General features: G+C 39.0%; 1 protein-coding gene across 7 annotated transcripts in view; it reads right to left on the bottom strand.

The window, feature by feature from the left end:
* ALKBH8 (alkB homolog 8, tRNA methyltransferase) overlaps positions 1-22,089 on the bottom strand; it is a 90,808-nt gene that overhangs the window by 18,104 nt on the left and 50,615 nt on the right. For 4 of the 7 annotated variants that reach the window (XM_045556676.1, XM_045556678.1, XM_045556680.1 and 1 more), the window contains exon 11: positions 20,189-20,338. In XM_045556676.1, the coding sequence (XP_045412632.1) occupies positions 20,189-20,338 (150 nt within the window). Of the gene's footprint in view, positions 1-12,517; positions 13,567-20,188; positions 20,339-22,089 lie in introns of those variants that run through there. The other 3 variants (XM_045556674.1, XM_045556675.1, XM_045556681.1) reach the window with 2 other exon arrangements.

Genomic DNA, 22,089 nt, shown 5'->3' with positions numbered 1-22,089 from the left:
AACCCCAGATCTGCAGTCTCATTTGAAGCCTTGACTGGGGAAGACTCTGCTTCCAAGCTCATTCAGTGGTTGCTGACAGCATTCGGTTCCTCAAGGGTTGGTGGACTGCAGGCCTCAATGCTTCACTGATTGTTGGCCAGAGTCTGTCCTCAGCTGCTTTCCACATGGCCTGTCCCACATGGCAGCTGGCATCCTCAAAGCGTGAAAACCAAAAAGGGAATATAGAGTCAGCTAGCAGAATAGAAGTCAATCTTTTGTGAGCTAATCATGGAAGTGATGTCCTATCACTGTTGCTCTATTGTATTTGTCAGAAGCAAGGCTCTATATCCAGCCTGCATCCAAAGGGAAAGGATTACACAAGGGCATGAATATCAGAGGACAGGGATCACTGCAAGCCATTTCCCACCGCAGTTGGAGACAGCAAAATGTTAGGAACTGGGGATATAAGTGACAGATATTGAATAGATAACTCACACGGTTCAAAAGTTGAAAAGTAATGAAAAGGTTTTCAGTAAAAAGCTACTCAGCGATAAAGCCAATAAACATCTTTTGGTAGTTTAAAAAGTTTGAATCATGTGATATAATACTTATTAAAATTTTTAAATTAAAAATGTATTTACTTTTTTGGTAGCCTCATCATTTTGCAGGAACTTTTATTTTCTATCTGTCAGAAAATCTAATTTATTTCTTTGGAATGCTTATCCGATCTTGTAATTATATATTTGCATATTAACTTGTTTATTGTTTGTCCTTCTCACAATACTTTAAACTTCAGGAAGGCAAGGGCCACGTTTGTTTCATTCACCAGTGTATTACCCAGTACCAACACAGTGCCTGGCATATAGTGAGCATTCAGTAATCATTTGCTGAATATTTAACAAACCAATATAAGCAATGGAGTGACAACTCTAAAATCCAGGTGACATGAGATAGTTCTTGTCCTGTTATTGTACCCTTCTCATACAATATTATGATGTGTTTTACACACCTGTGAGCTTCTTGGGAGATGATTAAACTTGATACAAGAATTATAATAGATATTAAATTTATTAACATGTCCCCAAATTTTAGCTCTATTTAATTATGACATTCTTTCAACATGTAACTATTGATCCCTACTATGTATCAACAGTGGTCCTATTCTTAAGGAACCTACATTCTAAAATAGAGAAAACAATTCATATGCACAAATGAATATAATCAGGTAAACAGATATAACGAAGAACATTCTAAAAAAATTCTTTGGAAATAGAAAGAGAAAGAAATTATTAATATTTCCACCTACAAGGAATGGCAAGAGGCTTTATGAAGGAGATAACACCTGTGGGTCTTAAATAGTGGGTAAGATTTGAGTATGGGGAAAATATTAATAACATGAAAGGACATGCCAGGAGCAGGAAATGCAAGAATCAGCAAATGATACAGAGAATGTGTACGGCATGCATGGGAAGGGGCACACAATTTGAGTTGAATGGAACCCTGAGTGTGAGGTGGGGAGCAGAGAGAATTGATATTGGAGACATAGCAGAGGATAGCTATAAAGTGTTATGTACACTTTCAGTTATTTACAGGATTTTGGATTTCATTGCTAAGAATTAGAAGTCACTGACCGAGTTCATTTAGGGAGAGCAACCTTCAGATTTTATAAAACTCATTTGGCAGCAGTGCAGAAAATTAGAAAGGTAAGGGAGAAATCAATACATGAAATATTTGGGAGTAGGAGTCAGCAGGACTTGTAAACCTAAGATACATGAAGCGATGGTGAACAGCATCAGACAGAATCAATTCACAGCCCTAAATTTTGAGATACAGACTGTATGTGGCATGGAGTTCAAGGAAGGGAGTGTTCAATGAGGGATGGAGAGGCTTGGGAAGACCTTTGAATATCTAGTTATGAGGATGTGCCTTTGGCGAGTCCTTGAGGAGCTATTGTTGCTAAGTAAATCACAGTTTTAGTGTTGTTAAAGAGCTATGCTTTGTATTCAAGTACAGATCAAGAATCCCAAACCTGCCTTGTTCCTTGTTACTAAAAGAACTAAGTGAACATTTTGAACTACTTAAATAAAACTGTATTTAGAGTGATCTAAAGAAAAAGCAAAATGAGTTCGAAATGTATTTTGATAGTTAATTTAGCTGCATACCAGGTAACAGGGGATGTGTTAATCTGCTCAAACAATTAAACCACATCTGAAATGGCAGCTGCAGTTGGAATCACCACCTGGTTAAATATACAAAAATCCACTGTCATTCTCCAAGATCCATCTGTTTTCAGTATCAGCCAAAAATATGAGTTGAAGTGGGATATGGTGGGAATCACCACACCTGCATCCTTTAAGAAGATGTACTCCTGTATCCTCAAAGGTGGCGCTGATCTCTGCAATCCACCCAGGAGTGTGCTACTGCTTTTGGCTTACTGTTTTCATTAGGAAGCAAGTCTAGTGGCTTCCACTTGGCCTTTCCTATGAGAGCAGCCCACACAACAGGTCAGGGAGCCAACTCAAGGATTCCGCCAGTTGCTGAGTATGTCTATTCCTATTATTCATTCTGGAACTGGGGAGATAATCACAGTATGGTTTTGGAAACCCATGGGATCCTCTGTGAGAAGGACCCGAGCTAAAACTCCATTGATCCCCTGACCTCCATAAGCCTGTATTCTAACCAAAAGGCCACAGTGACATTTTGAGTCTCCTAGACTTTGTGTCAATTCAGTGCCAGTGCCCAGTAGTCCCCAAAGATCTGGTTATTTCCTTTTCTCCAATGCACAGTCACCTTGGTTAAAGGTCATAGGGCCCTTTGGGAAAGGCTTGGAGAAAGATTAACAGTATAAATTTCTGGCAGTGTAGCAGGGTCCTTCCTCAAGAGGACTGGACCTCACCTGCACTTAAAGGGTACTGGGCCTGTAAACTGAAGTCTGGGAATTGGTTGAGGGACCGTGACTCTTATGTTTTGGTGATTCAAGTTAGACTTGACCTAGAACTCTTCTGCTTCTACAGATCAAGTAAAAATTTAGTATATTCTCATCTAATTCTCTTCTAGGGACAACATAATCAACTAGCCAACATTATGGGTCTGTGGGAGTCAGACTATTCTGATTTCTGCTTTGACTCCACTATACACTAGGACAACCACTTGCCTTTGGTGATTAAGTGCCACAAATCAGCCCCTGCCACCCTGGGATCCAATTATCCCCATTACACTTAGGGATCCAGTTTGTTGGCAGCAGTTCCATTTCAAAGAAGAGTGACCATGGAGCTCTTCAAGGATGCTTGGGTGTCCTTGCAAATTTGAGATCTCCTTGGAGGTACCATACTGTCAACCCTACACCACTGTTCTGCATGGCACTGAAGTCTCTCTGGCTACTACTGGAAACCAAAGTAGCCCTTGTTGTTCTGCCTGTCATTGCAGACATTGCTGTTACTCCCATAATGGTCCTGGACAGAAGATGCTGCTATATCATTTTTGCTTTACCGGAAAGCCCCATGGTGCCAATGCTTCTAGCCTGTATGGTGCAGGTTCATTTGAATCCTTTTCAGAGGAAATTTAGAGCAATAGTAAAATCCTTGTTGTTGCAGCCTAACATCTGTTGCCATTCTGGTTAGTATGTCCAAATTGCTTTTGGGAAACTTTCACCCCATTCTCAATCCCATTGTTTGTGTGAGACAGATGCTACCCAGAGATACATGGGAGGTGCCTGACAGGCTGAACCAGTCAAGGTATCTCATTCCCCTGGCCATAGAGCTAGATGCAGAGAAGTTCACAAAGCCCAGGCCTGAACTAATCAGTACTCCATTCCCCTAAACATGGTGATAGTACAATAGATCAGAGATAATACTATACTACCAGTCTTATGACTATACAGTCAAGTAACCAGTGACAACCTGTGAAATTTTTTTTTTAATTATTGGCTTATTGTTTCCTCTGTTCTGCCTGAAAGTGTGGGGATTAATTACTCTCTATTTAGCCGGGAGACTTAATAGTATGGTTTCTTTTTTTTATTGTCTAAGAGGGAAAAAAATGGAGTTGTTTTCTGTAGGAAAGTCCCCAGTATCCTGGTTAACACTTGTCTTACCTTTCCTGTCTCTGCCCCAAGGTTAATCACAAAGAAACCTTTAAGGAATATACCACATACTCTTTTCCTGTTTTCCTGTTCACTTATAGTCTCCTCCACATAGAATTCAAAAGGCAGGGTTAGGGACTGATTCAGGTAATAATTATCCAGAGATACCACCTCTGTACACACACACACACACACACACACACACACACACACACACACGTGCATGCCGACCACACGTTTGGAAGCTTTGTATGCTGCGCAAATCCAGGGGGCGCCTTTACATTGCAGGCCATTAGCGCCTCTGGTGCTTAGACTTTGGGGCTGCCTTTAAAGTCTCATGAGTATCAGCAAAAGAAATTCACTCCTGGACTCTACAGTCTGTGATTTTAACTGTCTATGGAAAGTGGACAAAAATATGGACCCTCTAGCAAGGAAGATGTACACATGCACCTGCACACAAAGTTTTGTATATAACTGCAGGTCATTCACAAACCCTCTGAAACCTATGCACGGACCACAGGTTAAGAAAGCCTTCCTGAACTCGACGGAGCTCTCTTAACTCTTAATGTTGATCCTTTAAAACAGATTGTAAAGGTTTTATTTCCTTCAATGCCCTATTTTCTTTGCTGGAAATGACAAAAGCCAGAGTGAACAATTTTAAAAATTGTATTAGATGCTTATTGACCATTTCTTATTAATCAATAACAAACTCCAGTTGTTTTTGCAAGAGTGAAGACAATGAGACTTTGCACTCTGGGAGAACATCTTGCAGTTTTTTTCTTTCACATTTACTTTTTAGGTTTTTTTTGGACCTATAAATAGAGCCACATCAGAAGGTAAGGCAGCAATAAAGCTCTTAAACTCCTTCTTCTCATCCCCATTTATTCCCTCTTGCTTCTGCAAAGGGCCTTTCAGGGTTATGCTCATGCATGCCTGGCTCTTCCTGGGGAAGCATTTTCTTTTTCGTGATTTACTAAAAATAAAGTGCCATGAATCACTTCCCTTTCCATTCCTTACAATGATTTGGAATCCCTGAATGTGTTTGTTTGTCTCGGTCTAATGGTCCCTAAAGGAATTTATGATCACAATCATTGCACTGCATTCTGTTTATTTCTATTTTCGCACACTGCTCGTCTAGCTGCTCAGCAGTGCATGGAATAGCTGAGCTCAGAGTAACTGCCGGGTTTGTTTGCAGTTATATTAATAGAACATTTGCTCAGGGCAGCACCATAGTAGACCCATGCCTGAAGGCAGAGAAGAAAAGGACAAACCAAAATTGAATTTGAACTAAAGGATCGCAGCCCCACAGGACGGAGCCTAAGAACTGCAAAGAAGCTCCACACTCATGAGTGTGGGGACATCATTGATTTCTTCAATTCTCCCACACTCCATAGCCAACTCATCAGAAATCCTGATGGTTCTACTCTCCAATTTCATATTCAAAAGCCTACTCTTTCTCACCACCTCCACTACTGCCACACTGTTGCAAGCCAATTATCATCTCTCATCTGGTTTATGCCAAAAGCCTCCTAACTGGCCCCCTTGCTGCACCCTCATCCTCTGCCTAATCTCCACATAGCAGCCAGAGAAGCTCTTTAAAATGGGACAGACACTTGTCCACTCAAAACCCTTCAAATAGCTCACCGTCTCAAGGTAAAAACCAAAGGCTTTTTGGCATGTCCTACATGGTCTTCCTCACCTCCCAAATAACTCCTTGCTTTATCTCCAACTATTCTCACTCACTCTGCTCCATCCACACTGGCCTCCTTGTGGTTTTCCATCATAGGCCTTTCACCTTAGGCCTTCGCACTTTCTGGAATGTTCTTTGCCCAGATAAGTACATAATTAACTCCTCCACCTTCTTCAAGTCTTCACTCAAATGTCATCTTTTCACAAAGAACCATCCTGACCACCTTTTATTCCCCCTAGACATGGGGTCTCGCAATGTTGCCCAGTCTGTTCTCAAACTCCTGAGCTCAAGGGATCCTCCTGCCTCAGCTTCCCAAGTAGCTGGTACTATTGGTGCACAGTACCCCAACTTCTGACCACCTTTTAAAAATTGGAACTCATCTGCCATGTCTCTCCTTTTTCTGATGGACAAAAAAAATGTATCACCTTACAACATATTTATTTATTATGCTTCTTGTTTATTGTCTGTTCCTCCACATGCTTTTATACCATTCCCTCCAATTAGAATGTAAGCTCCATAGGAGTAGGATCTTTTTGTGTGTTCACTTATGTATCCATATTTAGAATAGTGCCTGGCATGTGGTAGGCAATCAGTAAATATATGTTGAATGAATTGTATGAATGAACTTAATGAATGTCAATGTCAAATTGACTACAGACACAACAATTAGAAACAGTAAAGACCAGATTGCTCTCAGGTATGCAATTAGGGCAGAGGAAGAAGCAATGAGGAAGAAGCAAGCTGGCATTTACTGACCATCTGTTACATAGCAAATGCAGTGCTGGATATTTTACAGTCTATTTCACATAATCCACCTAACAAACTTGCAAGGTAAGTATTACTATCCTCTCACTACAGATACATATTTCTCCAAAGTCCCATAGGTAGAGTTGTTTCAAATCGATGTCTGACTTCAAAATGCTTTATTTTTTCTAAAATCACTAGACCAATTTGCCTCAGGTCAGAAGTACACCAGATGAGAGTGGCAGATGCTAAAAAAGTAAAGCAGGTACACAGTTGCCATCATACTCTAACAAATATGACTACATTTTCAAAGATTCAGCTGTAATTCTGAAAGCATGTAAAACATGATTCAGGTCAGCATAGCTCCATCATTATTTCTTAGATTTTTGTCTTATCCTATCTGGTGCTGATTTGAACAGATTACCTTTCATACTATAAATAAGGTTTTAAAGTCACACGTGGGGAGCCAATATTTCTAATCAAATAATCCCTATTCTCAGCCCCAGATATTTCACCCAAATCTGACAGACAGAAGAGGGAGGAGTGAAGAATGATGAGACACACTTTATCATGGTCTCTTGACAGCCTCTACTAAACCTTGAGCCTCTTTCTCTCATTAACTAAAGAATGATAATTCTTTTTTTTTTCTTTCAGGGTACTATGAGGGTACAAACATTTTGGTTACATTTTATGTCTTTGCCTCACCCAAGCGAGAATTAGAGGCATGCCCTTCCCCTCTACAATGCTCACCACGTCCATTAGTTGTGAGTTTACCCCCCTCAACCCCCTAATCCCTGGAAAATATTACTCCCGTGTAAGCACCAGAGTGTTGATCAGCCAGTGCCAATTTGATGGCGAGTACATGTGGATCCCATTCTTCCGATTTTGTGCTACCTCACTTTGGATAATGGGCTCAAGCTCTATCCAAGAAAATATAAGAGGTGCTAGATCACGGTCGTTTCTTATAATTGAACCTGGAAAAGAATTTGGAGAGACCTCAAAGAGCTAAAAATAGAAATACCATTTGATCCAGCAATAGCACTAAGGCATCTACCCAAAAGAGCAAAAGACATTCTATAATAAAGACATCTACACCCAAATATTTATGGCAGCACAATTCACTATTGCAAGGATGTGGAAACAACCCAAGTGCCCATCAATTCATGAGTGGATTATTAAAATTTGGTATATGTATACAATGGAATAGTACTCAATTACAAGAATGATAATTCTTAAGAATCATAGAGTTGTAGCTGACAAAAGTTAATTGGAAGTCGCTTCTACTAAAGAACACCCTTCAGGAGAAAGCTGGCAAGAGTTGACCTTAGAGATTCCTCTTCAGCTTCAAGGAAAGACAAACTACATCTAGGTGCAGCTGGGCAGCACAAGAAGCAACCGGAAATGGGCAGTGGAGAGAGAAGTAACACGTTCTCTGCCCACTTCCGTGAGTGGAAATCATTCAGTAAGTTGCTTTAATATCCTGGCAAGACTGACGGACTTACTGCTTAGTAAACTCTTGGCTGACAGCTGAGGTTGCTATTCCAAAGCAGAAAAACAATGAGGAGAATGATGTGAGGAAAGTGTTTCTCTTAATTTTCTTTTTAAAATGTCAGGGAATAGAGAAATATTCAAATTAACAAAAAGAATAAATAACATATTTTAAGAATTTTTATCCTTATGGTCAGTCAACATGACTTACCTGCTTCACCTAGAATCTCAAAATCTCAATCACAATATTCAAACTTATATTTAGGAACCAACTAAGATCATATTTATTAAATATTTAAACAATCATATTTAATATATAGTGTCTTATTTTCCTTAATAAGGTGATTATAGAAGACTTGTGTACTTAAACTGAGTTGTCATTTGCAATAATCCTACTGTAAATATTTTTGAAAAAAATTGCTAATTGAATAATAAACCTTTTTCAATGAAGTGATAGTTTTGAAAAGTGGGTACATGTGAATCTATCTTAATTATGTTTTGTTGATTGAATTTAGCAATTATAAAAATTATAAAATTCTCTCCCTGGTCAACTCAGTGTAGCTAGAAGTTTATCAATTTCATTAGTCTTCTCAAAGAGCTTGTTTTTGGTTTCAGTGATTTTTCTGTATTGTTTTTCTGTTTCCTATTTCATTAATTTCTGTTCTTATCTTTGTTTCCTTTCTTTGCTTACTATACATTTCATTTGCTTTTCTTTTTCTAGTTCCTTTAGAAGGAAGTTGAGGCGCTTGGATTGGGGAACTTTCCTTTTCTAATATAGGCATTTAGTGCTATTAATATAAATTTCCCCCTATGTACTACCTGGGCAGTGTGTTGGAAGTCTCCAAGACCACTCCTGGGTTCAATTACTCACTAGGAAGACCCACAGGACTCAGCATATATTCATTTCCTGGCTATAATTTATTGCAGCGAAAGGATAGCAAAGGGACATAGGGCAATGTCTGGAGGAAACAAGGCGCAAACTTCCAAGAGTCGTCTCCCAGTGGAGTCATACATGACAAACTTAATAAGCCCAGTAAGTTATGACAAAAGTGTAAAATGTTGCCAATCACAGAAGCTAGAGACTCAGTACCCAGAGTTTTTATTGGGAACTGGCCATGTCAGCACCCTCTGCCTGGTAACATACCCAAATTCCAGATTTCCAGAAGAAAAGCAGGTGTTCAGCATAAACCACACTGTTTGCACAAGCAGTTTAGGTACAGTGAACCACTCTGGGCAGTGAGGTTGGTGGGAGCTCTCTTGAAATCCAAATTCTCAGTTGCCAGCCAAAGGCCAACCTTGCTAGTAGGCCCTTTTGGGGATAGCAGCCGCAGGCCTGCTATGGTTACTCTTTTCTGCACAAGCAGCACCCTGAACATTTTGATATGCTCTGCTTTCATTCTCATCCTGTTCAAAATACTTTCTGATTTCTCTTTTGAGTTATTCCTTAATCCATGGGTTATTTAGATTCAAAATATTTGAGGATTTTTCCAGAGATCTTTTTGTTACTAATTTCTAATTTAATTCCATTGTGGTCAGAGAACATATTTTGTATGATTTGAATCCTTTTAAATTTGAGTCTTGTTTTATGACCCAGAATATGGTCTTTCTCAGTAAATGTTCCTTGTGCACTTACAACAATGTGTATTCTGCTGTTGTTGGAGGAAATGTTCTATAAATGTCAATAAAGTTAAGTTGGTCGGTTGCACTGTATAAGTCTGCTATATCCTCACTTTATACATATGTCTGTAGACTATTAAAATTTCCAAGAAACTGAATTGGAGGGAGAGGCAAGATGGCTAACTAGAGACATCACTTACTGGACCATCCTGGAGGGAAGGAAGGGTTGGTTTCAGATAAAGGATTGGGGAGAAAGGACACAGCTCAGGTGTAGGTCAGAGGAATAAGTACCAGAGCCTTCCAGGGACCTAATGGAGGAAAATTGCAAAGCAGAGGAAAAAGGAAAAAAAGATACTGGCGAGGATCAAACCCAGAGAGGCTGGGAGCCCAGTGAAGCGGTAAGGGGGGATCCCTTTCTTCTTCCCACACTCCGTAGGTGATCAGCAGGCTACCAAGTTACTCGGAAGCTTTTCCACCCCCGCGAGCCCAAGCACCAAGGCAACCACAAAACTGTGAGAGAGAACTTGCCTGATCCCAGAGCTTGGACATTCCATGTGGGGTTCCCCTCCAAGGAGAGTGACCAAGAGGCCAGAGAGCCGGCTTTCTTCCAATCAGACTGTTATCATCCCCTGCCCACGGCAACCAGAACATTTTGACCCGAGAACTTGGCAAGTGGCTGCCTCTCCCCTGCTGGCGTGTCCTCCAGTCTGAGATTTCCACAGAGAGTGGCGCCCACACCTTTCCCCTTGAGGACCTGCAGTGGACCCAGAGTGCCTGATCTGGGAGCTCCCTGCCTGGTGACATTCCCCAGGGACGCATGCCAGCGAGTCAGACAGGCAGGCCAGACCCAGCGCCCCAGGACTCGAGTGGGTTGCTAGGGGACGCAGGGGGAGATTTGGGAGCTAGACTCGGGAGGCAAGGGAGCCCACGTGGGGAGAACTGATGGGAGAATACTGTGGGGGTCTGAAATGTGGTGATCTGGGGGAGCACCCAGCCCCCCCAAAGGAAAGCCAAGCTGTCAAACTAGGGTGGGTTCTCCAGCGAACAGCCCAGCCCAGCCCACAGTACCATAGTGGGCGAGTGCAGTGTTTTGAGGCACACGTTTGCAACTGGACACCAGAGAGCAGGGGTAACACAGGAGGGGCAGAGCTTACTTCCAATAGCCAGTTGGGGAATTGGAATTGCCACCCCTTCCTCACAAGCAGCTGTCCCTGTTTGGAGAGCCTGCCTTGACCCTTCTCCCAGCATCTTTCACTTGGAGCCCTGCTGAGGCTTTGCAAAGCCTTCCAGGCTCCCGGAATCTAACCATACTCAGCCTCGCTCTTCCACCCACCTCTGCTGTGGTGGAGAACAAGCAATCCTCTGGGAGCTACAGGCCCCCTCTCAAAGCCTGGGGCATTCAAGTGCTCCTACTCAGAAACTAGAGCTTATTACAGACAAAAAAAGAACATCTCTACAGTTGGCTCTTTCCTGCAAGCATCAGCCACTGACAGGCAGAACAACTGCACATAGCTCATTACACCATCTACCAACTCAATCAAACAAGGCATGGCTTATTCTTACAAGCATCACCCACCATCTCGGAGATTAAGCTGGGGGTCCCAATACAATTCCCATTGCTGGGAAGAGGTGGAGGCAGCAGGATGGAGGCAGCAGGATATAGGCAACCCAAGGGGACACTCCTTTTTAAGAAGGAAACAAGTTATTGATAGCTCGACCTGTGATGAGTCTCTCTCCTCCACTGCAGACCTCTGGGCTGACCGGAGAGCTGCTCAGAGTCTGTGCAGAGACATTCCACCAGAGAGCCGGTGCAGCAGAGATCTGGCGCCTGCCAATCCGAGGTTTCTGCACCTGACACCATCCTGCTCACTCTGGTGCACAGAGCCAGGTCTGCTTGGGACCTAGCCCTCTAGCAGTAACCTTAGCATCACCCCCACCAGGCTGGGGAGGGAAGAGACGCTCCCCAGTTGGAGCCCTATGACTGACTAGGGGCAGAGCATGCCTCCTACCCGGCGTGGGAGCTGAACAGAGGAGGAGCCCCAGATGCCAAGGCACCACTTGGGAATCCTGGGCCAAACACCTTAGTGGGCCGCAGGTGTCAGGGGAGAACCCTGGCTGCCAGCAGCTCCAATCTGCCTACACAGACCCTGGGCCACTGAGATCAACCCCTGCCTGCACCACTGGGAATCAGCAGTCCCCAAACTGGTGGAACAGCCCCCAGTGATTTACAAATTCAATGCAATTCCCATCAAATTACCAACATCATACTTCACGGATCTAGAAAAATTAATTCTATGCTCAGTTTAAAATCAGAAAAGAGCCCAAATAGCCAAAGCAATCTTAAGCAAAAAGAACAAATCTGGAGTTGAGTCTGCCTGACTGCATTCTAACTCTTGCTATTTAAATAAAAGAGTTAAAGGAGTATATTTAGGTTCTTTAGTACCTCAACAAATTAGGAATACCAATTAATTCTTGGTAATAAATTACAGTCAGGACTAGTAATTATTTCAGCCATTTAAAAATAATCTTTTGCTCCCAGCTAAAATCTCCTCTCCTGTTTTATTTTTTTCATGGCATTTATCACTAGCTGGCACATAATATGCATTTGCTTATGTGCTTATTGTCTCTCTCCCCTTCTATTAATAGAACGTAAGCTATGTGAGGTCAAGGGCTTTGTTCTTTCTTGTTCACTTTTCCACTCCTAGGACTTAAAATAATAACTGATACATGGTGGTGGTTCAAAAAGTATTTGCCGAATGAAGCTCCTACTAACTTATGGGTATTATCTGCATGACTAAAATTTTACGAGCACCCATTATATGTCAAGCCCTGTGCTCGTCAGGCATGGCAACAGAGTTGTTATTTATGATTTTACAGAGCTAACAGTCATAGATAAAACTTCAGACAATTGCATATTTACCAGGATATTTTCTTTATTAAACTGTTGTATAATTACTTCACTAAAATCTTGCATGATTTATTACATTTAGTAACATTTTATAATAAAAAGTTATCTTCAAAATGTAGTACTCTAATCTAAGTATCACAAACATCGCACAAACTACATCAATCACTTTTAGAAACCATCCCTAAGGATCGCTTGAGGCCAGGAGTTTGACACTAGCCTGGACAACACAGCGAGACTCTGTCTCTAAAAAAATTTTTTAAAAAAGAAAAAGAAACCATCCCTAGCAGGAATGTCGGAGGAGCCAACACTCTGAGGTCAGTTGACAGCAGCAGATCGAATGTTTCCTAACAAATCTCTACTTCCAAATTTCTCTCAGGAGTTCTCCTTTGGTTCTTTCCCACAAGTTTTCTCTTTAATTACAAGGATAATTAATATTGTCTCCTTTTCTTTAAAAAAAAAAAGCTGAATGTTTCTTCTTTATATACAATATGTTCATGTAAATAATCAGATCTTTTGCAGAATCACACACCAGTTTCCCTGATCATAGTAGCTTTGCAGGATGCTGACATTACTCAAAGTCTGGCAGGCAGCTTCCAATTCTCCCTCGTGGAACACATGGTAGTAACGATGAAACACTGGGCTTGGGTCATGGGATCCTGCTGGACCAAATGGCTCAACAGGTTTGTCTTTATCAGGGTTTCCCCTAAGGTGCCAGGGAACCAGTACATCTTGAGAATGAAAAGCAGTCCTGTTAGTATGAATAGGCAGCTTGGAATTTGTAACTTTCCTTGAATCACATCCTCCCTCCTGAAAGTCATTAATGGAGGGGACAGAAGATGCTAAGTCTTGATTGCCCATGTCAGGCATTTGGTCCATATGCAACCCTTGCACTGAGGTATCAGTGTTTATCTCCTCTTTCTTTCCTTGGCTAATTCTGTTTCCTCTAAGATATTTGGACTTCTGCTTATTATATTCTTGTTCCATTGCCCAGACGTAAATGAGTGCCTTCCCACCAGGTCTCAGGAGTCGAACAAGTTCTTGGAGAGCTGCCGCCCTACGTTCCTAATTAAAAAAAAAAAAAAAACCATACACATTGCCATCTATCAACCAAAGGAGATATAAAGAAGAAATGGGAAAATATAACTGACTGTGGGACTGTTTTCAATTAGGATGAACAATAAGAAAATCTAACAAAATGTCTTACATAAAACAAAAAACAAAAAAAAGGAAGGGGCATTTTGCTCTGTGATTTAAGAAAAAAAGTCTTGAGGAAGTAGAGAAAAAGAAATTTTTATTTCTGTTAATCTTCCCTGTGATTTTTTCCTTAACAGACTGGCTGGGATACATGAAACAACCGACGACTTCTTATAGGGCTATCAGCAGTAATATGAAGCACTTTTAGGTTAATCATTACATTTATATAGTGCTTGTACAAAAGAACTGTGTAAACTATATTATGGAGATTTCTATTTACAGCCTTGATGAAGTAGTTTGAATCAATTCTCCTGCTAAAAGCAACCATAAAGGCTGGATGAAAGACATAAAACAGCTGCTTAAAGGCAATGGAAAGAAACACTCCAGGCAGGACTTGAAGGGCTAACAGCCCTGAGAGAAAGGAATTAAACCAAGGCAAGCTCTATATTCACTCCAGTTTTTCCCTGAAATTATTTGCTAATTTGCAATGTGAGAGAATAGAGTATGATCAGAAAGCAGAAGTCTCATTGGCCTGAGGAGACAGAGCTCAAAGTACAGGGAAGTCAAAGCAGCTGGGAATTGGGGGATAGGATCATGGATAAAGGAGGAACTTCATGAAAGCGATTCAAAAACTCTATATGTAAACTCCCCTCAAGGCATCTGCCAGTTCCTAAGCTGCATGTACACAGGGTGAAATTTAAGAAACTCAGCAGAGTCACAGCTAGGAAGTTAAAAAGCTAAACAGAGATTTTAGTAGCCAAACAATGCTGGAGAGACAGAAACTGGAATTTAAGATCTGCCCAGTTAGTGTAAGGGATTTGGAATATACCCCAGGCTTTCAATTGAAACCCAGAAGGGCCACATCCCAGCAGTAGGGACAAAAATAAAATAGATATGAATCAGCCCTAATAAAGCATAAAACCATTTTTCTACAGAATCGAAGTGATCTGCTTGTATTTTATCCACTTGCTATTAGAAAATTTAACCCTCTTTGGAGGAAGATTAAAGTGTCCAAATCTTTTAATACAAAATGCCCAGTGTCTAATCAAAAATTACAAGGCATGCTAAACATAATCATGGCCAAATGACTGAAAAACAGAGGGAAAAAAACAGACAATAGAAATAAAACCCTAAAGGCTTTAAAATAACTATGGTTAGCATATTCAAAAAACTAGAGGAAAAGAGAGAATTTCAGTAAAGACACAAAATATATTAAGAAGTCATATAGAATTCTAGAACAGAAATAACAATAGATGAATTTAATAGCAAATTAGATACATCTGCACAATTATTAATATAGAATTCAGATCAGTATAAATTACCCAGATTAAAGCACAGAAATGAAAAAGGATAAAAAAATACAGAAAACAATGTCAATCTAGAATTCTATACCTAGTAAAAATATCTTTTTATAAATGAAGGCAAATAAAAAGATTTCAGATGCACAAAAACTGAGAATTTGTCAGCAGTATACCTACAGCTAAAGAAAACAGGGAAGAGAATTCTTCAAGGAAAAGAAACCTAGTTCCTCTGACACTTTGAAAATGCAAGAAAAAAGGAAGAACACCAGAAAAGGTAACTAATATGAGAAAATATAAATGAATATTGAGAGCTTAAAACAATAAAAATAATAATATAAAGCAATAATACAATAAAAGGGCTAAATATCATTAATGATAGTCTTACATTGTCAGGAAGGGGTAAACATACCAATTTATGGTAGATTATAATGCTAAGAATACATGTAATGTCTACAATACCCATTAAAAAATATCAAAAGAATATCTAACCAGCAAGCTAACAGAGGAGGAAAAAATATAATAATCTACATTAAGGATATAAGGCTAGCAGTCAAAGAAAACTAAAATTTGAAATGTTATGCACACATACATATGCATAATATTTGATAAAAAAGTAATTAATCTCTCCAATTCCATAGCTCTGTTAGCCTCAGATAATGTCTTCTTTAACCATCAAAGTAACATACACCATATTATATACCTAACTAACCTATTCAAAATGGCCAAAAAGCCCAAGAAATAATCTCGGATCATGTGTTAAAATAGGAGGGAGCATCTTCAGCATGAGTGATCTATGTGAGCAGTAAATTAAGGAGAGGAAACTTTGTGAGGATTTTTGCCAGTTGAGTCTAAGGAGTTGAGAAAGTTAAGCTAAAAATATAAGAAGACACCATCTTATAAAAAGTGTTAAAATAATTCTTAAAGTAATAACTAACATTTACTGAGCTCTTACTATGTGAAAGACACAATGATAAGCATTTTATGTATTGTCTCATTTGTCCTGACAGTCATCTTCATTTTACAGATGAGGAACCTACACATTCAGAGACCACTAAAAATATTTGCTAAAGGTCACAAAGGTAAAAAGAACATAAAATAGGAGAAGCAAAGGTGTTAGGGAAGAAGAGACTGGCACGAGAATGTGCCACTGAGTTGTAGTTGAAGGAACAAATGTATGCCAGTCATTTCTTCCAAATGAAGGGGATTTTAAAATTTACTGGCAGAGGGGCTGCTTGCAAGTCTTTCTCTGTTTGCAATACAGCTTCCAAGTATACTGATGTATGGTGGCTTTTGCTGTAAAGAGCTGCCCCTTATACTGTTTGCTGCAGCCCAGCAGAATCTCTTGGTTACTAATAAAAGTAAAGAGCTAGTGATTAAATAAATAAATAACATAATTTTCTGATTTGTTTTGAACTCAGTTAAGGTCTAAGGTTTACTGAAACTGCAGGTGACCCACAAGGTGAGCTATAAAGTTATTGCTTAGATCAGGGGAGAAATCATTGATACCCAAGAAAAATAAGTGGTTTTCTTTTCTTTAAAGAAAATATAAAATATTAAATTCAGTTATTTTTGAATTAAAAACATATTTAAAAAGTCAATAATTCTACCAAACATACAAAGAACTAATACCAATCCTCCTGAAACTATTGCAAAAAAAGCAAGGAGGAGAGAATTCTTCCTAACTCATTATATGAGGCCAGTATCACCCTGACACCAAAACCAAACAACGACACAACAAAAAAAGAAAAGTACAAACCAATATCCCTGATGAACATAGATGCAAAAGTCCAACAAAATATTAGCAAACTGAATCCAACAGTACATCAAAAAGATAATACACAATGATCAAATGGGATTTATACTAGGGATACAAGTATGGTTCAACATATGCTAATCAATAATTGTAATATATATCACATAACCAGAATTAAGGAAAAAAACTATATGATTGTCTCAATAGACACAGAAAAAGCATTCGATAAAATTCAGCATCACTTTATGATACAAACCTTTAAAAAACTAGGCATGGAAGGAACATATCTCAAAATCATAAAGACCATCTATGACAAATCCACTGCCAACATCATACCAAAACGGGAAAAGTTGAAAGCATTCCCTAAGGATGCCCACTTTCAGCACTCCTATTCAACATAGTACGGCAAGTCCTAGCCAGAGCAATCAGGCAAGACGAAGAAATAAAAAACATTCAAATTGGAAAAGAGGCAGTTAAATTATCCCTGATAGCTGATGATATGATCTTTTATCAAGAAAACCCTAAAGACTCCATGAAAAAACTCTTAGATTTGATAAATGAATTCAGTAAAGTTTCAGGATACAAAATCAATGTATAAAAATCAGTGGTATTTCTATACACCAGTAACAATCTAGCTGAGAGCCAAATCAAGAAGGCAATCACATTTATAATAGCTACAAAAAAAAGAAAAAAACCTAGGAATCTGTTTAACCAAGGAGGTGAAAGATCTCTACAAGGGAAACTACAAAATGCTAATGAAAGAAATCACAGATGGCACAAACAAATGGAATAACATTCTGTGCTCATGGATCAAAAGAATGAATATTATTAAAATAACCATACTGCTCAAAACAATCTACGGATTCAATGCAATCTCTATCAAAATACCAACATCATTCTTCACAGAATTAGGGAAAACAATCCTAAAATTCATATGGAACCAAAAAAAGAGCCCGAGTAGCCAAAGCAATCATAAAAAAAATAAAGCTAGAGGCACCACATTATCTAACTTCAAATTGTACTACAAGGCTATAGTAACCAAAACAGCATGGCACTGGTATCAAAATAGACACATAGATCAATGGGACACAAAAGACAACCTAGAAATTAGAAATAAAGCCATATATCTACAGCCAACTGACTTTTGACAAAGTCAACAAGAACATACACTGGGGAAAAGACACTCTTTTCAATAAATTGTGTTGGGAAAATTGGACTGCCATATGTAGAAGAATGAAACTGGACCCCTATCTCTCGCCATTCAGGTGTGGTGAACCTACAGCCTTACAGTCACATGTGGCCTTCTAGGTCCTTAAGTGTAGCCTTTTGACTGAATCCAAATTTTACAAAACAATCCTTTTATTAAAAGGGGTGCAGCAGAGAAGATAAAGCTTTTCTTGCCTCCTTTGGTGCTTAAAAAAGAACAATCTTAAAAATCAGAAGGCTGCAGGTCTACTAGAAGAAAACGCAGGAAAAACTCCTTTGGACATTGGTCTAGCAAAGAATTCATGACTAAGACCTCAAAAGAAAATGCAACCAAAAAAAATACACAAATGGGACTTAAATAAACCAAAAGGCTTCTGCACAGCAAAAGAAACAATCAAAACTATGAACAGACAACCTGCAGTATGGGAGAAAATATTTGCAAACTATGTATCTTAAGGGGACTCATAACCAGAATTTATAAGGAACTCAACTCAATTAAAAAAAACAAATAATTTCATTATTATTATTTTTAGGGGGCAAGGACATGAACATTTTCCAAAGAAGACATACACACAGCCTGCAAAACCATAAGCCAAATAAATCTCTTTTCTAAATAAATAAATAAAGAAGACATACAAATGGCCAACAGGCATATGGAAAAATGCTCACCATTACTATCATCAGAGAAATGCAAATTAAAACCAAAATGAGGCCGGTCGTGGTGGCTTACTCCTGTAATCCTAGCACTTTGGGAGGTCGAGGCAGGAGGATCACTTGAGGTCACGAGTTAGAGACCAGCCTGAGCAAGAGCAAGACTCCCATCTCTACAAAAAATAGAAAAATTAGTGGGGCACTGTGGCACGCGCCTGTAGTCCCAGCTACTCGGAAGGCTGAGACAGGAGGATGGCTCAAGCCCAGGAGTTTGGGGTTGCTGTGAGCTGTGATGACACCACTGCATCACACTAGCCAGGGCAACAGAGTGAGATCCTGTCTCAAAAAAACAAAACAAAATAAAACAAAACAACACAATGAGATATCATGTTACACCAGTCAGTATGGTCATTACTAAAAGGACAAAAAATAACAGATGTTGGCAAGAATGCAGAGAAAAGGAAACACTTATACACTGTTGGTGGGAATGTAAATTAGTACAACCTCTATGGAAACCAGTAGGGAGATTTTTCAAGGAACTAAAAATAGAACTACCATTTGATCCAGCAATCCCACTACTGAGTATCTACCCAAAGGAAAATAAATCACTATATTAAAAACACCTTACTCGTATGTTTATTGTAGCAGTATTCACAATAGCAAAGATATGGAATCAACCTAAATGTCCATCAGTGGATGACTAGATAAGAAAATATGGTATATACACACAATGGAATACTATTGAGCCATAAAAAATAATGAAATCATGTCTTTTGCAGCAATACAGATGGAACTAAAAGCCATTATTTTAAGTGAAACAATTCAGACATAGAAAGACAAATACCACATGTTCTGACTTTATAAGTGAAATCTAAATAATGTGCACACATGGATGTAGAGTGTGGAATGAAAGATGATGGAGACTCAGAAGGATGGAGGTTGGAAGGACGATAGATGATGAGAAATCACTTAATGGGTACAATGTACGATATTCAGGTGATGAATACACTAAAAGCCCTGAACTTCACCACTACATAATATATCCATGTAACAAAATTACATTTGTACCCCATAATTTTATGATCAATTAATTAATTAAGTCAACATACTACTACCAGCTAAATAAAACAGAGTCTTGAAAAAAGAATAGGAAAGGAGGAAAAACAGAATGGGAGGGAAGTTAGACTCACATGTGAGAGATGAGAGTTTGGGTTGAGAAAGAGAAACAGAGAAGAGAGTACTCAAGAGGCCTAGAGCTGAAGATCTCAGTCTCTTCCAGCTAAAATTCTGTGACTGTGTGGGTTTAAAGTAAGGCATTTAGAAGTGAATGAGACTCGGGGTAGAAAAAAATGCAAAAAACACACAGCAATAAAAGCACAGATCCCACCAGGCCTGTTTAAGTAAACATGACTCCCACGTAGCCCATCTTCATTCTGCATGCTCTCTTACAAAGAGGGCAAATTGTGTGACAAGAGAATGGAAAGAAATGAAAAGCTAAAACAAGGTCCAAAATCAGTAAAATCCATGAACTTTTCCTGCCACTTTAGCTACAAGTTCTTAGAGGAGAGACAGTGCTTACTGCTGTTGCAAAATGGTGAATAACAGCAATGGAGATACAGGCATCACAAGACCCACTGCGGACTGGTACTGCCAGGGCATCACAGACAAAGGCCTGAAAGTGCTTCTCTCTACAAATGTCCACAAGGTTTTGGCTACGATCACAACCAATCTGTAATAGAGAAATAAAGAATTTCATGACATTTTGTTTAAATATCACAAAAAATTAAGAGCTATGAGCTTATTCCATTACCTTAGACTCATTAGACAGATTTCATATTCATTGTGAAATGGTCTGAGACCATGATGCTATCAGTTCTTATAGCCAATATAAAGTCAGAATATATAATTATTCAGAGCAGCGTTTATTACCTTGACAGATATCAAATAGAACTCAAATTGGTGAATGGAAACTAAATGGCTAAAATAAAAATGATAGCAGTGGAAATAGGAGGTCCAAGTTTGCATCTAATTGATCAGCATTCTGAACCTAGATCTTTCTGTAATATCACACATTTAAAACTGGAAATTATCCCATAAACACAGACATTTTGTCTTTTGAGGGGAGCTACAAATAAGATGAACTAAATTATCTCTCATTATTATACATACTATATTGTGATGACCCAGAGAGCAGGAGGATGGATAATTTTTTTTATTTCTTTATACTTTCCAGCATGTATTACTTTATCAGAAAATGAAACCCCAAAACAACAAAAAACAAAATAATTTTTTCATTTTTTAAAACTATTAAGTCTTTTTCTGCTAAACACCAAAGTTATCAAGAATAAAGTGCTGAATTCAAAATTTGTAAAACGCTATTTAATAAAACCTTTTAGTGTAACCAACAAGCCTATAAGAATGACGGCACTGAAGGCAGCTGGCAATGTGCTTTCATCTCCTCAAGCAGGGCAGGCCTAACATGCCTTATGCACGTGTCTGGGTCTGTGGGAAGTGTTTGGGGGTTGGGATTTCCCATCTTCTCTCTAGTTTTGTTGTTTTTATACATAGTTTCGCTATTCTTAGAATATCACATATGTATGTATAAACACACACACACACAAGTGTACGCACACATTGCAACATGCCCATGTAAATTAGGGAAGGAATCACAGAGGCTTAGGAAACATTAAATTGCTAGTTAATAATTATCCCCAGATAATTTCTTCTTAACCCAATCTCTGTAATAGGGAAACAAATTATATAAGCAGATTTAGTCAAACAGAAGTGGCTTCCAAGCTTATATTTATTCATTTAATTTTTTGATATAATAAGCATTGATTCTAGCGTTCCCGCAGCCATTCTGAGAATAAAGAATACGAATACTCATATCAAAACAATTCTTACTGAGTTAAATCACATTGCCATGCTAGTCATACTTAATGAGTTTGCTCACTTTGTAGTTGGTATTAAGCAGCTTCTACATTCTACCCTGAAGCTGCTTTAATTTCTAAAGTGGAATAAAAGATACCAAGCTAGAGGTAAAGTATAGCAATTTCGCTTTGATATATTTTAAGATGTAAAAGTACTAAGGGATCATTAATAACAACAGTGGCATCATTCCCAATTAATGGTTCCCTTTAACTGTGTAAAATACATGCCTGGCTTATTTTCTTTATTTTCATCCATATTCTATGGCACTCAGCCAACAGTCACAACATCAAGATGACAACACCACTGAAATAATATGCACATTACAGTCTGGTGCTTTTTGTTACATTTAAATTCAGTTCATAGAATCAGAATTTCAAGTATGCCCAATTCTGACAGATATAGCTATACCTTGCTAAAAGTCAACAGGAAGAAATCCAATCTGCCTATAAAACAAATCCTCATACACAAGGCTCCACAGTCATGCAGAGGTGGAAAGTTACTATCTGAGAACCACAGATAGAACAACAGCCAAACAAAATAAGAGAAAAT

Source organism: Lemur catta, chromosome 7 (assembly GCF_020740605.2).
Source record: "Lemur catta isolate mLemCat1 chromosome 7, mLemCat1.pri, whole genome shotgun sequence".
Taxonomy (NCBI): domain Eukaryota; kingdom Metazoa; phylum Chordata; class Mammalia; order Primates; family Lemuridae; genus Lemur; species Lemur catta.
This window is presented reverse-complemented; position numbering and strand designations above follow the sequence as displayed.